This window comes from Stenella coeruleoalba (assembly GCF_951394435.1).
Source record: "Stenella coeruleoalba genome assembly, chromosome: 5".
Lineage (NCBI taxonomy): Eukaryota > Metazoa > Chordata > Mammalia > Artiodactyla > Delphinidae > Stenella > Stenella coeruleoalba.
In genome coordinates this window covers 104,065,899-104,089,308 of record NC_137150.1, presented here as the reverse complement: position 1 = coordinate 104,089,308, position 23,410 = coordinate 104,065,899, and the positions used below count along the sequence as shown (strand labels likewise).

Here is a 23,410-nt window from a genome sequence, read left to right as displayed (position 1 = left end):
AAGATGAAAAAAGAGATAAGACCAGGAGAAGCAGTGGTGGAATGAGATGGGAGGTAGGACAAGACTAGAAGGAAAGAGCTAAGGTATATGTGACAATGGTGTGGTATAAATATAAAGGATACAAAGGAGAGTAGCACTTGATGTGAGGGTCTTGGAAAGGAATAAAAAGAAAAGAAAAAAACTGAAGAGGGAGGCAGTAGTTAGATCAGAGGAGGAAGAGTCGGCTCATTGAGGAAAAGTATGAACCATCAAATATAGGGAAGGCAAGGGTGACAGCCTTGAAGGAATCTCTGAGGAAACTGGAGAATGTGGCCAGAGGGGACAGGAGCTAGGCAAAGACAGAATCATAGGGAATGAGAACAGGGGAGGAGAGTTTGGGGTTTTAGGGTAGCTTTTCGGCTCCTTTCAGTAGGAGCTAGAACAAACCTGTTGCTTGTTGGTGTGAGGGCTGATGGCCTCAATATATACAATTTATAATATGTATATAGTCCTTTCATATATATTCCTTTTATACTTACACTAGCATACCTCACTTTGGGAAAAGCTGCTCTAGAACCTCATTAATGTAGATGACTGTACTCTAGTTGGTGATCATCAGGGTAAAGATCAGTCTGAAGTTTATCTTTGCATCAACTATACAAAATCATTGTCTGCTTAGCTTATAGTGTAAACAGAATTGCAAGGCAAATGTTGAAGCCCAAATAAAACATTATTCATAGGCATTTCAGAAACTACTGATTAAACATATATAACTAATTAAAAGATTTTTGGATTTGAAATCATGAAATATGGGTTCCAGTTCCTGCTCTGCCACTTATTTAATTAATTCTTTGTCCTTGGGCAAGTCATTTGACCTCTCTGAGACTCAGTTTTGTGATCTGTAAAACAAGTATTAATATTATACCTGTCATGAGGTTGTTGTTAGGTCTAAATGAACTTTTATAGATAAAGGCTTTTATATATTTTAAAATTGTGTAAAAGCAAGTATTAATTAGTAATTATCCTTAGTGACACATGGGCATACATTAATAAGCAGTCCTGTTTGGCACTACTTGTAACTTAATTTTTTTGTTTGAAAGTAATAAAATATATTTCTTTTATGATTGAACTTTTTCATTAATTCAGATTACATTTCTCTATAATTAATCTGAATTAATATGGTTTAATGACAAATTACAATTTAGCCTTTTAATCTTATAGGAATGAAAATACTGGTCAGTAAGAAGATAAAGTATGTAATCTTAGACTAGAAAGAAATTTGAAACATATTTTAACATTAGTGAACACAAAAAAAGAATATTTCTTTTTTTGTTTTGTTTCTTAAATTTTGCTTACTTTTTAGACTGAGAAAGAATCAGCAAATATTTCTTGGACACAGTTTTGGTGTCTCTTACTTCCATTTTTCCAATCATTTAACTGAACATTCCTTTCACAAATAAACTCCTAATAAGAAAAATACTATTTAATTAAATAGTTGATTTAATTAGATACCACATGTTAGCGCTAAGGTGTCAAAGAACAAAGTTTGAGACAGTCTTTTCATGAGAGTAATAAGAGTCTGTTTTCTTTTTAATATAGTGAACAAATATTTAAGTTCTGAAAATCCACTATTCTTTGAACTACGTGCCAGATATCTAATTGCTTGTGAACGCATACCTGAAGCAATGGCTCTCATTAAATGTTGTATAAATCACCCAGAAATCAGTAAAGACTTGTACTTCCATCAAGCACTCTTCACATGTCTGTTTATGTCACCTGTAGAAGATCACCTATTCCGGGAGGTATTGTTTGAGATTATGTTTGCCTATTACCATTTTAACCTTACCAAAAAAAAAAAAAAAAAAAGTAGCCCATTCTTGTTAAATTCCTTTTACAGTAATATCAAAGGTTTTAAAATTACATTATCTAGATGTTCCCTTTGGCACCATTCTTTAAGCTCATATTGAATTAGAGTCTGATATTAACAAATGATGAAATTAAAATTTTTGTTGATAAGCATTATTCATGTTGAGTGAGCTTCTGGTGTGACAGAGGTTAAATAAAAACCGAGAAGCATTATGATTTTGCATTTTAAATAAAATCGTAAGAAATTAAATGCATATGTTTGTTATTTTGGTTTTTTTTTTTAAGATGAAAGAACCTTTTTCGAATATGGACCCTACATACCGACAAGCTGTGGACATTGAGATTAAAAGTAGTCATTGTAAACTGTAGGTTCTATATAGTGAAACTATGAAAACATGAAAATATCTCTGTACAATTCATCATTGTCTTTGTAGAAGAAAACTAGAAATCTAATTTCTTCTGAATGCTTAATTTAAACATTTATTACACCTATCTTTCTAGATATTTTTAATGATACAAACTGGTTTTCCTTTTTCTCTTATAGCATTTACTGAAAACTGATTGTAAGAGTGGAATTGATATCATCTGTAACACTGAAAAAGAAGGCAAGACTATGTTAGCCTTGCAACTCTGTGAATCCTTTCTTATTCCACAGCTCCAGAATGGGGATATGTACTGTATCTGGTAAGTGTTCCTAATATAGAAATTGAAATGGTGAGATGGGGTACAGAAGGAGAATTGGTTAGCAGAATTTGCACTTTATATATTTTTTTAAAGTTATGTGAAAATGTTAAGCCACTTTTTCCCCCACATTTATTGTGCAAAAAACGATAGGTTGTAAGACCTATCGTAAGGATTAAAAAAGAAAATGATCATGTACCAGTAATTGATAGTGTTGATATTTAAGGAATGTGTTACAATAAAATAGTTATGTTTTAAATTAAATTTAGAGTGTTATTTTTAAATTTTTTTAAGAGTTCATTTTTCGGAGCAGTTTTAAGTTTTACAACAAAATTGAGAGGGAGGTACAGGCATTCCCTATATATTCCCTGCCCCCACAAAGGCATTTCCTCCCCCATTATCAAGATCACTCACCAAATGGTACATTTTTTACTAAGAATGAACCTACATTGACACAATTACCCAGAGTCCACAGTTTACCTTTAGGGTTCACTCTTGGTGTTAATTTTCTATGGGTTTGGACAAATATATAGTGACATATATCCATCACTATAATATCATACAGAGTATGCCCTAAAAATCCTCTGTGCTCTGCCTATTCATCTCTCCGTCCCACCCCTGCCACCACCTCTGGAAACAACTGATTTTTTTTTTTTTTTTTTTTTTTTTTTTACTATCTCCATAGTTCTGCCTTTTCCAAAATATCATATAGTTGGAATCATACAGCATGTAGCCTTTTCAGATTGGCCTTTTTCACTTAGTAATATGCATTTAAGGTTCCTCTGCGTCTTTTCATAGCTTGATAGCTCATTTCTTTTTAGTGCTGAATAATATTCCATTGCCTGGATGTACCACAGTTTATTTATCCATCATCTACTAAAGGACATCTTGGTTGCCTCCAAGATTTGGCAGTTATGAATAAAGCTGCTATAAACATCTGTGTGCAGGTTTATGTGTGGACATAAATTTTCACCTCCTTTGGGTAAATACCAAGGAGCACGATTGCTGGAACGTATGGTAAGAGTATGTTTAGTTTTGTAAGAACCTGCCAAACTGTCTTCCAGAGTGGCTGTACCATTTTTCATTTCCACCAGCAGTGTTTGAGATTTCCTGTTGCTCCACATCCTCACCAGCATTTGTTATTCGTGTCCCAGATTTTGGCCATTCTAATAGGTGTGTAGTGGTATCTCATTTTAATTTGCATTCCCCTGATGACATATGATGTGGAGCATCTTTTCATATGCTTATTTGCTATCTGTATATCTTCTTTGGTGAGGTGTCTGTTAAGGTCTTTGGCCCATTTTTTAATTGGGTTGTTTGTTTTCTTATTGTCGAGTTTTAAGAGTTCTTTGTATATTATGGATAACAGTCCTTTATTGGATGAGTCTTTTACAAATATTTTCTCCCAGTCTGCGGCTTGTCTTTTAATTCTCTTGATATTGTCTTTCACAGAGAAGTTTTCAATCTTAATGAAGTCCAGCTTATCAATTATTTCTTTCATGGATCATGTCTTTGGTGTTATATCTAAAAAGGCATCAACATACGCAAGGTCATCTAGGTATTCTCCTATGTTATCTTCTAGGAGTTTTGTAGTTCTGTGTTTTCTGTTTAGATCATGATCCATTTTTAGTTAATTTTTGTGAAGGGTGTAAGGTCTGTGTTTAGACTCTTTTTTTTTTTTAATGTGGATGTCTAGTTGTTCTAGCACCATTTCTTGAAAAGACTATCTTTGCTCCATTGTATTGCCTTTGCTCCTTTGTCAAAGAACAGTTGACTATATTTATGTGGGTCTATTTCTAGCTCTCTGTTCTCTTCCATTGATCTATGTGTCTCTTCTTTCATCAGTACAACTCTGTCTTCATTATGTTAGTTTATATTAAGTCCTGAAGTCGGGTAGTATCATTCCTCCAAATTTGTTCTTCTTCAGTATTGTATTAGCTATTCTGGGTCTTTTGTCTCTCCACATAAACAGTTTGTCCATATCCATAAAATAACCTGCTGGGATTTAGATTGGGATTGAATCTGTAGATTAAGTTGAGAAAAACTAATAACTTGACAATATTGAGCCCTCCTGTCCATGAACATGGAATATATCTCCATTTATTTAGTCCTTTGATTTCATTCATCAGAGTTTTGTAGTTTTGCTCATGTAGATCTTATACATATTTTGCTAGATTTTTTCCTCATGTAGATCTTATACATATTTTGCTAGACTTATACCTAAGTAACTCATTTTGGGGACACTAATATAAATGGTATTGTGTGACTGTTAGTTATTGTAAGCATTTTTAAAACCAGTTAAAAATTATTAGCAGAAAAAAAATTATTAGAATATTATGAAGCATCAAATTTATCTAGCAATCATGTAATTTAGAATGTGGTTTGAGAGTATTTTTAGTACCAACCCTTAAGTGCTATTAGATGAAATCATGAATAATAATTAGAAAAGATTCTAATAACTTCTGCCTCCCCTACCCCAGTACACACACACACACACACACACACACACACACACACACACACACACAAAAGAAAAAAACCCTACCACTTTGACATGTCATTAATTCTTAAGAGAAAACTAGGTTTCATGTGCCTAACATCATAATATGAAATGATATGGGCTAGAAACATTTTTTAATAAATGCTTTCAAATTTTAAGTTCTTAGATACTTAAAACAATAGCTTGAAGGGGTTTAAAGATAAACTTATTTAATATATTATAGATTTTATAGATTAAAATCTTCAGATTCAGAGATAGAGTCAAATAGCTAATTAATAGAACTGGGTCTAGAAACTAGTGGATTTTGTCTTCTATGGGACTGTACTCTTAGAATATACAAATTTTTATTCAGAAGTTTACCATGTAAATTGAAATTACAAATAGAGTGGAGGATCAGGAGACAATGGTAAGACATACACTTCTAAATAGTTTTCAAAGTATTATCATTTCTTGATATGCAGTTATTTTGAAACAGGATATAGTCATTACTATTATAGTATATCTTTTCCTATGGTGATAGGAATGTTCTCTACCCTTGGCTATATTAAACTATTTAAACAGAATATCCATTGTTTTCATTTTAACACACTCATAAGTAAACTGGAATCAAGTATAAACAAACCAAAAAGGACCAGGAAAACATTTTATTTTCTTCTTCTCTTGGCTGACCAATTTCTACTCTTTAGGGAAGAACTTTAAAAATAGAACAGTGCCTATCTTTCCTGCTCCTGGCCACAGTCACCTTCTAAGAATAGAAGCTGGGTGTGTGACTCCCAGCTGCCTAACTGAAAAGGAATCTTTAGCCTGCTTCTTTGTCCTTCCTTCTGAGTAGGCTGAGTTCTGATCGCCTGCCCTCTTATTTCTTCTACCTCTCTCCTTTATATTTCTGAGTGCTGGGGTCCGAAAAAAGTTGATTTTCATGGTAACTTCAAGAGCAGGATTCTTTCCAGCTTATAAGGTCTGTGTTGTCTGTTTCATCTTGGTCTTCAGATTACTCTTCATCTCCCCTCTCTGAGGACAAAACCTGATCACAGTCCAGTTTTGCTCTGTCTCAAGCCAATGAAGCAAGCTACTAATCCAGTTCTCTCACCATCGATAATAAGAATATTATAATAATAGCAGCTGCTTATATTTGCTGAGTGCTTCCATTAGTCTATGCTTTATATATGCATTATCTCATTTACTCCAGCAATCTTATGGGGTAGATAATATGCCCAAACCATTCAACTAGTAAATAATGATTCAAACCCAGGCAGTCTCTGCTACTAAACATTACTTACTATAAAATGGGTATAGTATGAAAAAAAATCTATGTGGTAAGGGTGGCTATAGACCTTGTTATAGTCTCTCTGCAACTAGATAACTTGGAGGTTATATTAGCAGTTAGCTACCTGGGAAATGTGTTTGTACACCAAATCAGTGCTGTGTTGTTTCTTTTTTAAGGACCCTTTTTTGGAAAGGAAAACATAAGCTTCATTAAACTTTCCCTTTCATCTTCACAAAGAATACTATCTGAGCAATTTATTAAACATCAGTATATACCAGACATTTCACCTAGGGGTTTTCACTTATCTCTCTTAATTCTTTTTATGTATAAGAAAACTGTGGATAAAAGAGATAAAAGCCACACAGCTAGTAACAAAATGGAGTTGGAATTTATACTAGTCAGTTTCCAAGTGATAACATCCTATGTCTAACTAGTTCAGGGAGAAGGTAGTATTTATTGAATGTATACTGGGGTATGACGTGAGCCACAAAAAGGGCAGGGTTATAGGTGATCCTCAAAGATAATTGCTAACAGGGACGTTGAGATTGCTGGGGTTTTTTAGAAGTATCTCTGTTCTGCCATTTGGCTTCAGTCTTTCCTGTTGCAGACCAGAAGAATGCCAACAGTCCCCAGGCTTCATAGTTTAGAGCTGAAAACATTCCAGGGATTCTGACTTAATTGGGGTCAGTTTCCCATTCCTGAATTAATATTTTAAGGAGAGTGAGGAAGGTCACTTAGGAGGCACGGCCACTGAGGTTCCAGCCCTGTGTATTCGGGCTATTCTTCGAAAATGGTGGTTCACTGTGAACTGGGGAGTACCATCTCAGTTGGCATGTAATGCCCTATTGAAATGTAGGTCTCTTATTCCCAATCTCCTGTTCTTCTTCACTACCTCCACTATATAATGTGTCATTGAGAAGATTTACAATGTATTAATAGTTGGGGAAACAGGACTTATAAACAAGGAAGTATATGAAAGGCATTAAACCAGTAAGAGAGATAAGATCTGTTCTGAAGTAGTTATCACTTTAAGTTTGGGGTATTCATGAAAATTTTCATGAAGAAGAGGCACTTGATATGGACTCTGAAAGATAAGCTTATCTTAGAAATAAGTATTTTCCAAGTAGAGCAATCAGCACAACAAAAAGTGAGAATAAATGAAGCACATTAACTGACACTGAGGAAACCAACTTAGGAGAATGCCCAGGATTCAAATCCTGATCCTTTTGACACCAAAGCCCATGTTTCTGTTGCTTTTAACACAAGGCATATTGAACAAGTACTAAATGAAATAATCTGGGAGGCTGGAAGCAGATCAGTTTAGCAACCCCTATAGAAGTACATATGGAAAATTAAAGGGCCTAACGTGGTAGCATTGAGAAAGAATGATATAACTGTGGGCAAAAATATAATAAAAATATAAAGACTATGAAAAACAAGCAGGTTAGAACCAGACAGGTTAGAGAAATGTTTAGTGTCATTGGTCTAGGAAAAGGTAATCAATTTTGCAGGAATTTGATTTGTTCTAAATGGATTAAAGTGATAGAAACCAATCTAAGTTGAAATACCCAGTTACGGAAAGTGGGAAAGAAGTCAGAGCTAGAGATTTGGGAACATGGTGTGAAACCTGGTGAGCTTTCCAAAGGAATATGTGTGCCAAAAAAAAGTGAGTGGTGGACGAAAGCTTAGGAACACCCACACAGCTTGTGTGAAATAGAAGAGGAATTTTGGTTTTACTTTTTGTGTTGCTTGCCATCATTTTTTGTTTTGTGTTCTGTGTTGTCTCTCTAAATAGAGTATGCATACCTTCATGATAGTAGTCAAGGTGTCCTTAGATTTAATAGCTGTATGTGCTGGGTTCAAAGTACATTCTCAGTATATCACTTTTTTTTTTAACATTTTCATCAATTATTTTAATACGTTTTAGATTATGATGTTTTATGTAACTTTTATGACACTTTTCAAGGAATTCTAATTTGCTAAAATGTGATATCCAAATGTAACAATTATATCTTATGATTTCCTTTGCCTCAAAACCCACTGCTCCTACCTTGTTCATCTAATAACCTTGGCCATATTTTAGAAAAGAATCTACCTGTGAAATGCTTTAAATGGTCCATAGCTTGTTTAAAATACTACATCTTAATGGAAGAGTAGATGATATAAAACAAAATTTCAGAATCAGTACTATAATATACTTACACTTTTAATCTGTAGTACTTTTGGTATCTTAATAGATTGAAAAGTATGAACGATTCTTTGCAGAAATTCTACAACATTGATTTCTAAATTTGCAAGTGGGTATTAATTAAAGGTCAAAGTTAAATTTTTTAAGCAATATCATTAATATTGGTATACTGAGATTAGAATTTGTTTTGATCAAATACTAGAGATGCCTTAGGTTTGTTGGCATATAATTAGAATGCATTGCATATAGCAAATTGCAATTTCTAATCTCACCTTTTCTCCTAGCTTCTATTAGTCCCAAATAGGTAGTGGAAGTAGCCTGGAAGTTAACTTAATATCCATTTACACCCACTTTGTATACATCCCAGCCAGGGCACTACAGAATCAGGGAAAGACAGCTAATGTCTGTATTTGAATAAACTGTATCTTTGATATTTCTCTTTTTTTCTCATTTACAGGGAGTTGATTTTCATATGGAGTAAACTTCAGCTAAAGTCTAATCCTTCAAAACAAGTTTTTGTAGATCAATGCTACCAGCTTTTAAGAACAGCAACTAATGTGAGAGTCATATTTCCTTTCATGAAAATCATTAAAGATGAGGTAAATAGTATATATTTATCCCTTCATTTTAAATTAAATTTAAATGACAGTTCACTGAAACTTGAATCTCTTGTGGTAAAATGTATTTGATCATGTAATTGAAGAAAAGGAGGATTTTAAGGCATTCTCCATATATTATATCCTCCCCTCCCCCCACCTCAAACTCCCAACATGGTACAAAAAGTATGCATAAATGAAAATAACTGAAAAAAGAAAAAAAATTTAGTGTTACATAAAGTTTAGTATGGGAACTGCTTCCATAAGAAGCTATTATCTCTTTTCTTATAATTAAATAAGCCTGGCACTTTTAACATTATTCTAAGTCCTGTATGTAGAATCTTAACTAATTTGCAAATGAACTTTCTGTAACTATAGCTAATACCTGTTCACCATCATAGAGAAATAGTTCATAGTTTTACGTTTGGTGTTTAGGTAAAAAGGAATAATGAATTCTGAGACATTTTTGAAACCTAAGGACAAATTTTTAAAGTGTTTATTTAAAATAATAGTAAAAACCCATTACCTATTTTTAAAAATAGTTCTGAAGCAAGTTTTTCATGGGCCACTGGCAAGTGAGTAAAATTCTACATATGGTTCTTACATAGACATGAAAGTAGATCCTACAGATCCTTTTACTTTTTCTCCTCAAGTATTAACAGAACTTTGAGTACAAAGATAGGAAAGATAAAGCTACCTTACATTTTAGGTAGCTCCATTTAACTGAATCTTTATGTGGGTTACTTTTAAATATATAAGGAGGCATCCATTAAATAATATATTTTAATTTTTTTACATATTTATGCATTTATTACATTCATTATCACATCACTCATTAGATGTATGACCATGTAGTGATCATATTCCCGTGATAAAAAGCACTATATCAGAGGGTTTGGTTTTGTTTTATTTCCTATTTATTTTGCTAACTGCATTAATAGCTTCATTATTAAAGAGTAAAATGTCATTTAAATGCATTGTCAAAGTTAACCTCTCTCCCCACCAAAAAAACAAAGAAAAAACAAACTATGCTATAGAATACTTCTTAATATTTGAAGTACATCAGAATTACCTGTAAAACTTTCTAAAAAATATTTATCTATCTCTGTTTTTTTAACATATGATTCTCATTTGTACCAAAAATCGAGAGACTTTGTTATAGAAAATTTACAATATAGGTGAAGTTCAGCCAATTATCATAGAGCTTTCTCGTTTTCACATGTGTGGTCAACCTAAGAATACATGATAAGGGGAAAAATTCAAAGATGAAATAAATATTTAAAATGTGCTTAATTTCTTATACAGTCTATTAAAAACATTTTTATCTGATGGAATAGATCATTCACACGCCTCAGTGCTAAGAGGCACAGGCAATGCTGTGTGAGTTCAGAAGGAGACATTACAGATAGCATATCTGAAAAGCCTTCACAGAGGAAGATGCTTTCAGTTGGGTTTTAAATGATAGGGGAGGATAATACTAATATTTGTAGAGGATTTTGTAGTTTACAGAGCCCCTTCTCCTCATTTTATTATTTGGTTCTCACAGCTGTCCAGTGGCATTAATAGGGTGGCACAGAAACGGGGAAGTGTGTGGATGACAAAACTAATCGAAGAGTTTAGTTTCTATGGGGTTGGGGGTGGGGTTGCTATAGACCCTAAAGGGACTGAATGCTACTCTAAAAATTGAAATGTCAGTCCATAAATATACTGGAATTGTTAAAGGCTTTCAGGTAAGAAAGTAGCCTGTTCCCTTTTGTGATGATCCTGAAATTTTTAAACCTCAGCAACTGTGAGTACATTATAATTTCATGAGAAAAGAGAGGATGTAGATAGAACATTGGACAAAGAGAATGAATTGTTTTGAAGCAGTGGATTTGAATTTGCTATATCTGGAAAATCTAGGTAGGTTTTATAACTGACAATTATAGAAATAAGAAATTTGAATTCAGAAAAGGATTCCAAGCTGGAAATGGTGGATTTATAGGAGACTAAATCAGTGGAATATATCTGATCTCATTCATTCTGCAAACATTTATTCAAAGGTCACTGTATGTCAACTCCTATGTTAACCACAGAAGGATACGAAAAATGAGATACTGTCCCTGTGATTTAGGAATTCCAAGTCAAGAAGTAGGGGCGTAGACACTTATAAAACAATATTACATGCTTTTTAGAAATAAGTATAAATTATTCTCAGTGGAAAGAATAGAGAATGTTTTTAACTCTACCCCAAGGTAGGGGCCAGAATGAATCAGAAAAACTTTCAAGGCAGAATTGATTCTCAAAGAATGAATAGGAGATGGGTAGGAATTTACCAGCGAGGTAAAGTGATATGCAGAGTTAAGTTCTGCTTGTGGAACTGTAAGTGAGGGTTGCATAGCACATAAGGAACTCAGAGGACATGAGGCTGGCATGTCATCTGTAATATACCATATTCAGGCAATATGATACACAGACACAACTGTTAAAGACATATTATTATTTTATCTCTTTCTATTCAAACAAGCGTTTAGGTCATTCTAGAGGCATTATTTATAACTTGAATTAAGGTGGATAGACAACAAATTCCCAACTAAAAGCTGATGCAGTTATCTCTGAGTCATCAGTCAAAGTTTCAAAGCTTGAATACTTTCCAGGTAACTTCCAGTAGGTTCATTATTCTGATACCTTATTAGATTTGGAAAGTTTATAATTGCCTTCTTCATGTGGATTACACTTCTCCCCTTATTTGGATAAATAATGTTACTTAATAAGTACAATAAGTAATATTATTTAGTGCAGCTTTATGAAAGAGTTTCCATAAGCAGTTCTTTTTGTTTTTACTTTAGTATTTTTTTAACATCAAAAATTGATAACTGGGCTTCCCTGGTGGCTCAGTGGTTGAGAGTCCGCCTGCCGATGCAGGGGACACGGGTTCGTGCCTCGGTCCGGGAAGATCCCACATGCCGCAGAGCGGCTGGGCCCGTGAGCCATGGCCGCTGAGCCTGCGCGTCCGGAACCTGTGCTCCGCAACAGGAGAGGCCACAACAGTGAGAGGCCCGCGTACCGCAAAAACAAAAACAAAGACAAAACAAAAAAAATTGATAACTGTGTTTTTAAATACATATAATTTAACCCTTCTGCCACAGAATGTAAGATTGGTACCTTAAAACAGGGGCCTAGATATGTAAGAAACTTGAACCACCATAAGTTCATGAAGCATTTTATTTTTTTAATAACCATAAGGTTATGAAGCATTTTGTATTATGGTCAGTAGGGCTTGTCAGACTTGAAAATTAAATAAATTGGAAGCTAAAATACTGTCTTTTCCAGGTTATTCTCAAGTTAAAACAGATTTATTTATATATTAAAAAGTAGTTAAACATGGCTACCCATTGAAGAAAATTGCACATTTAGAATACTCTGTTTGTTTAGCTTTCATTTCAGAGTTGTATTGGGTTGGCCAGAAAGTTTGTTCGAGTTTTTCCGTACGATGCTATGGAACGTTTTGGCCAACCCTGTATTTTAAAAGGATAATCTAGTAAGTGTTAATAATTTTTTTTAAGAAGTAGCAGTAATATTTTTCTTTTTACAGGTTGAAGAAGAAGGCTTACAAATTTGTGTTGAAATATGTGGTTGTGCTCTACAGCTAGACCTTCATGATGATCCTAAAACTAAATGTCTAATTTATAAAACAATTGCACATTTTTTGCCAAATGATTTGGAGATTCTCAGGATTTGTGCACTCTCAATATTTTTTCTTGAGCGCTCCTTGGAAGCTTATCATACTGTTGAAGAGCTTTACAAACGTCCAGATGAAGAATATAATGAAGGCACAAGTAGTGTTCAAAATCGTGTTCGTTTTGAATTACTTCCAATTTTGAAAAAGGGATTGTTTTTTGATCCTGAATTCTGGAACTTCATAATGATTAAGAAAAACTGTGTAGCGTTACTGAGTGATAAATCAGCAGTTAGATTTCTAAATGAAAGTACACTGGAAAATTCTACAGGTAATGTAAAAAAGGCAGTGGAACAGCAAGGTTTAGATGAAGGACTTGACTCTCTTACAGATCAGAGCACTGGAGAGCTTGATCCTGATGATATATCTGGAGTGCAACCAAAAGGTCATATTAATGCAAAGAAAAACCTCACAGCTCTTAATGCTTCCAGAGTAGATCACAATGTCCCAAGGCATCGGTGTATGTTATGTAACAAGGAATTTCTAGGTGGTCACATTGTACGGCATGCCCAGGCTCATCAGAAAAAGGGCAGTTTTTCATGTGTGATATGTGGTAGAAAATTTAGAAACAGAGGACTTATGCAGAAGCATTTAAAGAATCATGTTAAGAAAATACAGAGACAGCAACTTGCTGCAGCTCAACAGGAGGATCAGGAAAATCCTGCTTTGGAAGAAATAAATTGTTCTGATACTTTCATTTCATTTGAAAATGGGAAGTCTGATAATAAGGATTTGGAAGTAGAGACTATTACCCGTTCCAGTGATGGAAACAAAGATGTCATCCCTTCACATGTGGGTGAATTCATTGAAATTCCTGGAAGTGTATCGGAAGATGTTATTGAAAATATTACTGAAAATGGCAATCCTGATACTTCTTTAAATAATGTCTCAGAGCCATTACCTGTATGTGTGGATGACTATGAGGAGGAAGAAGACGAAGAAGGTGATTATGAAGAAGATGATTACGACTTGAATCAGGAAACTTCAGTACTTCATAAAATCAATGGAACCGTGTGCCATCCAAAAGACATATATGCGACAGATCAAGAAGGAAACTTTAAGTGCCCCGCTCTTGGCTGTGTCAGGATATTTAAAAGAATTGGATTTCTAAATAAGCATGCAAGGACTGTACATCCAACTGATTTAAATGTGCGGCAAACAGTAATGAAGTGGAGCAAAGGAAAATGCAAATTTTGTCAAAGGCAGTTTGAAGATTCTCAACATTTTATAGATCACCTTAATAGACACAGTTATCCAAATGTGTACTTTTGTTTGCATTTTAATTGCAATGAGTCATTTAAGCTGCCAATCCAACTTGCTCAGCACACAAAAAGTCACAGGATATTTCAAGCTCAGTGTAGTTTTCCAGAATGCCATGAGCTTTTTGAAGATCTTCCTCTGCTATATGAACATGAAGCTCAGCACTATTTAAGTAAAACACCAGAATCATCTGCACAACCAAGTGAAGCAATTCTTTGGGATGTTCTTACAGACTCAAAATCTAATCATCAGGAAAAAGACTCATCTAGTAATGAGAAACAAACTGTTAGTCTACCAGTTTCTACTAGCAAATCAAGGAAAGATCCTACAGAACCAAAGACATGTATAGAAAGTATGGAAAAGAAAGACCGTTTAGTTCAGAATGGAAATGAACATTCTGATCACACTGTTTCTGATATAAGCTTGACAGACCAAAAGATGCCTGACATAGAGCCAAATTCTGAAAATAATTGTATTAGTGATTTAGTCAATGGACACAGTGGAATAGAGCAAACACCTTTAGTTTCCTCAGATCCTGCTTTGAAAATTGATACAAATAGAATCAGGACAGAAAACGGTTCCATTTTACCTAGTGTTGTACCACAAGAACACAGTACCCTGCCAGTACCTCAGGCACCTTCCAAACCAAATCAGACGAGTGAACATACTTCATATGGCTTAATTTTAACAAAGCCATATGTCAGACCATTGCCTCCCAGTTACCTTGATGAACGGTACCTTAGTATGCCAAAACGCAGAAAATTTCTGACTGATAGGGTAGATGCCTGTTCTGATCAAGATAACGTTTGTAAAAAATCAGTGAAAAGATTAAGATGTGGCAAATGCCTGACCACCTACTGTAATGCAGAAGCACTTGAGGCTCACCTTGCACAAAAGAAATGTCAGACACTCTTTGGATTTGATTCAGATGATGAAAGTAAGTCTTCTGTCTTCTCAGCAGGTATATCTGTAGAAATAGAAAATGCCATAGATCTTTGTAAGGTTAAAAAAATTAACATTTATATAACACAGATAATAAAGCACTACCCCATACATTATTTCCTTTAATCCATACAACCACCATGAGGTGCTATCACTATTCCTGTTTTATAGATCAAGCAACTGACATTCACAAGTAATTTGCATAGGCATACACCTGTGAACTTGTGGAAGCCAGAACTTGAACACAGTTTTTTCATACTTTTGGATCATACTCTTTAACTGTATCTGAGGCTTTTCTTCATTCCAAGTTTTATGTAGTAAGAGATCTAAAAACAAAGTAATTATGATGGAAATGTTTTTCATCTGCATGCCAGAAATGTAAACCAAGTTGAGCCTCTATTACAAAAACAAAAATAAGAAAGAACCAGAAAATAATTGAAAAATAAAACTGAGCAAAAGAAGAGCTTGCCTTTCTACTAATATTAATATTCTTTAAATGAGTAAGGGTATAAATAAACAGGAAATCTAACTTAGAATACTAGATGAACATCTATAAATATGAATTAACAGACGTGTTCTGTTTTACAGGTGCCTGATAAAAATGTTTCAGAACGATCTGTCGATCAAGCAGTAGTGTGCAAAAAGCACTACAAGAAAATGCATCATCAGTTTGCTATTTCCCTGATGGCCTTAATTTTAGAGCGGTCTTGGATTACTAAAGATAAAGACAAAGCACATTTTCTAGAATGAACCCACAGAGGAGATGTGCTGGTTTAGACTCCAAAAGGGTTATTACAAAACTCCCAAAGTACCAGTTATCCAGAAAAACCACATTTTTTTTAAGAAGTCGATGATGATTAATAGCAGCATGTTCAGTTTCGCTTATGTGAGAAACATATGCAGGCAACTAGTCAAAAAGAATAACCAGCTATGGCCTTACAGAAAGGGAAAAACCCATTATAAAAAAGGGGGGGGTGGTTTACAACTTAAAAGTATTCCACAAATAGGGTTTGTTTTCTTGTCATGCCTAATCAGATTATGTCCTCCTTTCTGGTCAAACATGCTTTAAGGAACCATTTCTGTTTGATTTATTATTACTTAGAAACTGATTGATAAGATGAAAGTAAAACGATTTATCACCATACTAGCTATAAAAGATTGTACCTTGTTTCCAGATGATTGATTAGGTCAAAGTTCAATGAATGACATACCAGCATTTAAAATTAACAAACAAAAGAAGACAAAACAACAGTGCTTTGCTAATAAGCTCTTGACAGAACCTTCCACTTTCCGTTTTTATAATACCAATGAGTTATATTTAAAAGGCAGCAGCGTCAATAGAAAACATATTATCAGTAACTCTGGGAAGAGATGGGAGGATCTAAGACCATTAAAGGCTATCTTAGTTGAAAGAAAACACTGAATTGCAAATTCTTCAATGTGAATAATGGTATAAGCACACTGGGATATTTCTGTTTGTATATAGAGTAGTGTTAGGACATTGCTTGATGATTCATAGTAAGGTCCTTTAGACATTAATGTGAGTTATCTAAGTACAGTCCTATAAAAATAACTGACTATAAAAAAAAAATATGCAGCTAAGAATCCGGTCAAGAATTCATTGGTTTTATTCAATTAGGAGAGTTAATTCTAAAATAAGCCATATTACTTATGCTTTCTTATTTATTTCTGATGAATTTGGTCTGAATAGTAATTTTTATATATAAAAAGAAATATTTACACAAAAATTTGCACAGCAAGAACACAGTAAGATATATTGATGCATTTATTTTCTTTGATGACCAGTAATTTTCCTAAGGAAGATTTTAACTTAATAGTCAATAAATCGTTAAAACAAAAAGGTTTTTAAAAATACCCTCTCAGATGTGTTCCATGTCTTTAAAAGAGGAAGCTTAAAGACTTCCTTTTACCTAACAGTGTGTTAATCTATAGCAGGGGTAAAATGAACAAAAATGCAAAGGCAAATTCTTCAAAAACAGAGCTATTAATGTACCAATGTCAAGCAGATATTCCAGTTATTCCAACTGATACATTCTTGTTCAAAGTATATAATCTCATCAGACCCTACTATTATAAATTTCTGGATATTAAAGCTTCTTGAATGAAGTCACTAACGAAGTGTGACTTTTCTTCCAGGGTAGCATCCAGGCTTTATTAAATTAGGATTTCCAGGTCATGATAAATCAGATATCTAAAAAACTACCCAATTTTATTAGTTTATTTATCATAGGCGTTCACTACTATGCAATTGATAGTCATAAGTCCATATCAATCAAATCAGGTTTTTGTTTTGTTATGTAGCCTACATTAGGCTGTGGAATTTACATTTAAAAACATAAGTAAACAACTCGATAAGGTTTTTAAATCCTTTAAGGTCAACTAAAGAAAAAAATGTTTTCCATACTTCCTGATACTAAAAATATAATACTTGAGTTCTTTTTCAGTTCAGTCTAAAATACATCATATAATAAAAAGTATTTGGAAACTAGTTCATATGGACAATGAAGTTATTTTAAAATATTTCTGCTTTGTACATTTTCCAGATGTTTAAAATCACAGCTTAACATTTTATCACATTTTTAACATTTTATTTTTTATAAGTTGTAATTATTGACATAAATCCATGTCTGCAACTTATTTTCATTCATTTTGCAGTTCATACCAAGATGTTTTAAACATATTCCACTTGTTATTTTTTTGTCTTTGAGGTTTTATTTCTACTTTTGTGTTGGTAAGGGAAAACTTTCTGAAAGACTGAGATCAAATTGGTTTATACATAACTAGATCAAGGAATGTTTTATAAAATTCTGTTTGACCACATTGTTCTAACCTCTTTATATACTTATCAAATAATTGCTATTGAAAGAATGTGTACATTTTCTTATGTATGCCTTATAAAACATAAACTTACATCATTTTGCTTTTACGGGGTGCATAAACTTCCAACAGTTCCAATGTGGAATTCAGAAGACAAGGAAGCTTTCTTCTTATTCCTCAAATTCTTCTCTTTTTCTTTTCTACTCCTTCTATTTTAAGGATGTGTTTATCTTACGTGGACCAAGTTTCCATCCTTCATTTTCAAATAAAAATTTCCTTTGAAACATTAAATATTAACTTTCTGCTATGTTTCAGTAAGGTCAAAAAAATAGCAAATCTGAATTTTTGCTGCTCAGATATTATGGAGAAGATAGAAAAGGAGAACCTTCGTGGACAGGGGCACTGGTACTTTGGGCTTCAGTCATACTCTTTTTTTTTTTTAATAAACCACCAATTATATAATGAAGACATACCATAACATTGAACTTGTGATTCTTTTCAAATCACACTTCTAGGTTCAGCTGTACTCCTTTCATGTTTGGTTCAAACTGTAGTATGGGTGAAAAACCTAAAAGGGATGGTAGTGTTTATTTTTTAATTTATTTGGTACTGTAAAACACCATTTCAGAATGACTAAATGCTGCATATGCATTTTGGAATTGTTAATATGTGAAAGATATTACAGATTCAGCAAGAAAGGAAATTTGTGCTTCCTTGTTGAACATTAAATTATTTTACTTTGCATTTTATAAGAGTACAAATTAAAACTGAGCCATTGAACTGCAATAAATCAACAGCGTCTCATTTCAAGAAATTTTTTGTACTGTACATAGATTTGTTCAATAAAACATTGTCCTTGTTGGTAATGAAGTTGTTCAGTTTTATGTAGCACGTTACTTCAAAAGGAATTAGGCTTAAGGTATATGTTAAATAAGAAATTTCTATTATGTTTCATAAGAGAATGAGGTATTTCAGTTAATATTACCATATTCAGGTTATTGAGTGATTTTAAAGAAAGAACATAGAAAACGCTAAAAGTCTACACAAAATAGATATTTTTGACATTACTTAAACTAATGTCCATATGCAGGAATTACAAGTTGATAGAACACTGGTTACTAAAGTCATTTCAGGTAAGTGGTTTCAGTGTGAAATAGTACGCTCTGGAAACTTAGTAGGTGGAAAACAAATATCAGAACTCTCCAAGACAGTGGATGGACTGATCTGCACTGGTAATTCTTCAGAGGTGAAGAGCCTCTGGTGGAACTTAAAGACTGAAGTCGCTTTGAAATAAGATGTAAATTATGAAAATTACTTCCTACGAAAGTATTTCAATGGGAAAACGTTCAAACCAATTAGTAATCTGTATCTAAAAGTGGGGTTCTTGGGCATGAGGGCTCTACTCTTTTGGCTCACTAACAAAGGAAAACCTCCTACACTTTTTGCTATAACTTGCAGCTTGGGGCTGAAGTAAAGAGAAACTCTTTGATACGATGAGAGCACTGCAAATGAAAGAACAGATATTGTGTTAATTACGGTGATTTGCACATATTACAAATGTTATGCTTTGAAAAACTATGAGAAAATTACTGAAACATTCTAGAGCTGAGATCTAGAATTCTCCATCTATGATTTATGGTCATATGATCTTAGACTATTAAATAAATGTATTGAGGTATTTAGATAAAGTTATTGGGGTTATCTAGACTTTCCATTTTTTTCTTTTCTGAAATTTGAGAAATGCTGGGAAGCAATCAAATATTAAATACACTTCCAAGATAAATTAGATTGCTTTCATAGCATAAGGTCCATACTAATTCAAGAATCAACTGATAACAAGGCCAGAAGTTTGGGCTATATATCAATATTTAAAATGGAGGCGATCCAATATTACATGGAATAAAAACTAAAGGGAGAGAGGTTCATGCCTTATTTATGGGTGCTGCAACTAGAGAAGAAATTACTGTGTACCAGGTTACTTTATGTGTGTTACCTCTTATTGTTAAAACAACCCAAAGGTAGATATGAACAATGCTTTTTAGACACCAAGGCTCAGAAAGATTAAATAACTTGACTAGTCACACAGCTAGTAAATGGAGAGGTGGAACTGAAAAGTCGGATGTTTCCTCCTAAAATCCTGCCATGCAGTTTCCATTCTGCCATGCAGTTTTCCCTACAAATTGTAGAGCATGAGTGGATCTAATATATCCAGATGGAGAGGGTTAGTCTTGCCTAAGGATCAGTGATTTCACAAAGGATGAAGTCTGGTACGGACATGGCTGTTTGATGTTCCATTCTCTTCTACTAGCAGTGATTCTTAAGAGTGTGGTCCCTAGAAGAGCAGAATCGCTATCACCTGAGAACTTGTTAGAAATGCTAAATTTGGGGGAGTTCCCTGGCGGTCCAGTGGTTAGGAATCTGTGCTTTCACTGCCATGTCCACAGGGATCGGGGAACTAAGATCCCATAAACCATGAGGCGTGCCCGCCGCCCCCCCTCAAAAAAGAAAGAAATGCTAAATTTTTGATCAGGTGAGGGACCAATCTGTCATTTAACAAGTCCTCCAGGTAAGGATTGAAAACCACAGATACAAAGCAACCAGTTTCTTCATAAAGTATTAAATTTATAGAGCCTTAGAAACTCAATTTCCAGGACATTTAAAGAAGTCCCCTATTAATAGGTACTTAAATAACTACTGTTGAATGAATGGATATTTTAACAGATCTAATACCCCAAAACAATTCTAATCTAGAGAACTTTTTTCAAAGTATTCAGTGATTGAAACTACCACAATGTAATTTAATGAAAACAGCTCAAAGATGTGTGATCAGCTATATTCAAATTCCAGCATGATAGTTTTAAGGCAATTAAGTGTATCCCACTGAGCTCAGACTTCCACATCTGTTAAAAGGGGAGAGCCGTTCTTGCAAGGTTAAGAATTAAGCTCCTGAAGGGAGCTGAGGCCTTCCTGTTAGTGATTTTACTTTCTCTTGGTTCCAGCCAAGAACAGCCATGCTGTTTTATTCCATGCATTTTTCACTACTGCTCCCTTTACCTGTAATTCTTTTTCCACCCCACTCCTCATTCTTTGCTTTGTCTTCTTGGGCATCACCACACTCTCCAGAAAGTCTAATCTCTTGACAATTCTGGATTTCTCTATTGAAACCTGTTTCTCCCAGTCTTCCTCCTCTCAGTAAACAGCAACTCCAGTTGCCCAAACCAAATCCTTGCAATCATCCCTGACTCATTATCGTGTCCTTCACTCTCACCTGGACTACTGTATTAATCTTCTAGTTGGGTTCCCTGCCTCTACTGTTGCCCTTCTGGCAGTCTGTTCTAGACACCAGCAGCCAAAATGATACTGTTTGAAACAAGTCAGATCATGCCATTCCTCAGTTTAAAATCCTCCAATGGCTTTACAATTCATTCATTCAACAAATACTTATTGCATACCTACTATGTGCCAGCCTCTGTAATAGACAATTGAAAAAATAATAAAGAAACATAAAAATCCCTGAATCTCAGAACTCACATTCTACCGGGGGGGTGGTAGGGAGGGGGGACAAAAATACAATATAAGTGCTATAGAGAAAAATTAAGTGCGTAGGGAAAGTATAAGCATGGCATTGTAGGTGGTGTTTAAACAGGATGATGATAAAATATGATGATACCACCTCTTTGATAACTGTTGAGCAGGGATAGTAATGAATGAAGTTAAGGGAAAGAGAGCCACTCATATATGAGGGGAAAATGTGCTAGGCTGAATAGCAAGAGCAAAGGCTCTGAGGCAAGGACCTGCATGGCAAGTTTAAGGAACAAAATAGCAAGGGAACCACTGACTGGTCTGGAATGAGAGACTGAGAGAATAAAAGGAAATGCAGAGAGAGGTAAAAGATAAAAGCCAAAGTTTTTACAATGGGCTGCAAGACTCTAGACTGTACTGATACAGTAGCCACTAGCCACAAGTGGCTATTAAAATTTAATTAAAATTCAAATAAAATTTAAAATTCACCGGCTGAGCTGCACTAGCCACATTACAAGAGCTCAATAACCATATGTGCCTGATGGTTACTGTATTAGCTCAGATGCAGAATATTTTCATCTCAGAAAGCACTTTTGGACAAGTGGTTCTATATCAGTGGTTCTCAACTTGGGGAATTTTGCCCCCCCACCCCAGGAAACATTTGAGGAACAAGGTATTTTTGGTAGGGGAGAGGAGGTGTTACTGGCATCTAGTGGGGAGAGGTCAGGGATGCTGAAGCATCCTACAATGTTGTGGGACAGACCCACAACAAAGAATTATCCTGCCCAAAATATTAGTAGTGCCACGGTTGAGAAACCCTGCTCTAGATCAATCTTGACAACTCCAACCTCACCAGTCACTGCTTCCTCTTTGCACAAGCTGCTGCAGCCTCCTGGCCTCCTTCCTACATGCCAAGCACTCTGTTCTTTCCTCAGAACCTCTTCTTTTGCTTCTTTCTAGAACACTCTTCTGTGGTTCAGTTTCTCACTTTTTTCAGGTCTTTCCTTCAATGTCACTTCGAGAAGCCTTTCTTCACAGCCTGTATAAAATAGCAACATCCTCTCCTCCATCCCTCTCTTTTTGATTTCTCTCCACAGAATTTCCTGCCATAGTATAGTTTCTTTTATGTTTATTGTCTATTTCCTTTCACTAGAATACAAGCTCCAAAGGACTTGCATTTGTTCCCAGCATAAAGACCAGTGTCTGGCAAATCATGCTCAGTAAACACATTTTAAAAAAAATGAACGAATGAAAAAGTTGGGCATGTCTTCTTCCATTTGGTTCCACACCAGTATTGTGAGCACTTATCTCTTTATTTGCAACACTCCCAAAAGCTCCTTGAAGGAGGGTCTGTGTCATTTCTCGGAATCTTCAATATCTAGCATAGTAGGCACTCAACGCTTAATGACAAATGAAGAATTGGTATCTGATGAGTAAATGGTACCCCCAGTAACATCCACTGGCAAATCAGTTTAACCATGGTTTGAATGCCTTATTTTAAAGACTGTATTTACAGTTCATTTTGACTATTTAGCTGTGATATTTTTTTTAAAAAAGTTAAATCTGCTCACCTGTATCTGCAGGTGTGTACATTTCAGCTACTAACTGGCAATAATCTAATTAAATGTTAAAAATCTAAAATATGGCTAAAACAATGGAAGGAGACAGAAGCCAGTGACAATGCGTTGAAGTCTGAAGTTTCCCTCTCGTGAATGTTGACACCAACAGTGGTAACAATAGCTGATATATACTGGGCTTTTTCTAGGCGCCAGGCACAGTTCTTCACCCCCTCCCTGCGCTTCAACAACCCTATGAGGTAGGTATCTCTACTAGATTCGTTTCGAGACAGAAAACTGGAAGACCAAAGAGCTTGCTCTCGGTCACAGTTAGTAAATGACGGGATAAAACCCTGGTAATCTGGCTTTCAAACACCCCAACCTTAAACTATTCGTGATACTGCCTCGCCTAAAGCCAAGCCGGCGAGAATAAGAAGGGAAGCAACAGCGGACCGCAGCTTGTTGGGGAATTTAAGTCAGCTGCAAGGCGGGCAGGC

At 34.7% G+C, this 23,410-nt stretch overlaps 1 protein-coding gene across 4 annotated transcripts in view; it reads left to right on the top strand.

The window, feature by feature from the left end:
- ZNF654 (zinc finger protein 654) overlaps nucleotides 1-17,512 on the top strand; it is a 93,066-nt gene extending 75,554 nt beyond the window's left edge. For 2 of the 4 annotated variants that reach the window (XM_079922275.1, XM_079922278.1), the window contains 4 exons: nucleotides 1,579-1,781; nucleotides 2,390-2,529; nucleotides 8,939-9,080; nucleotides 12,652-17,512. In XM_079922275.1, coding sequence (XP_079778401.1) covers nucleotides 1,579-1,781; nucleotides 2,390-2,529; nucleotides 8,939-9,080; nucleotides 12,652-15,123 — 2,957 coding nt within the window. In that variant the 3' untranslated portion in view covers nucleotides 15,124-17,512. The remainder of the gene's footprint in view (nucleotides 1-1,578; nucleotides 1,782-2,389; nucleotides 2,530-8,938; nucleotides 9,081-12,651) is intronic. The other 2 variants (XM_079922276.1, XM_079922277.1) reach the window with 2 other exon arrangements.
- The last annotated feature ends 5,898 nt before the right edge of the window (nucleotides 17,513-23,410 follow it).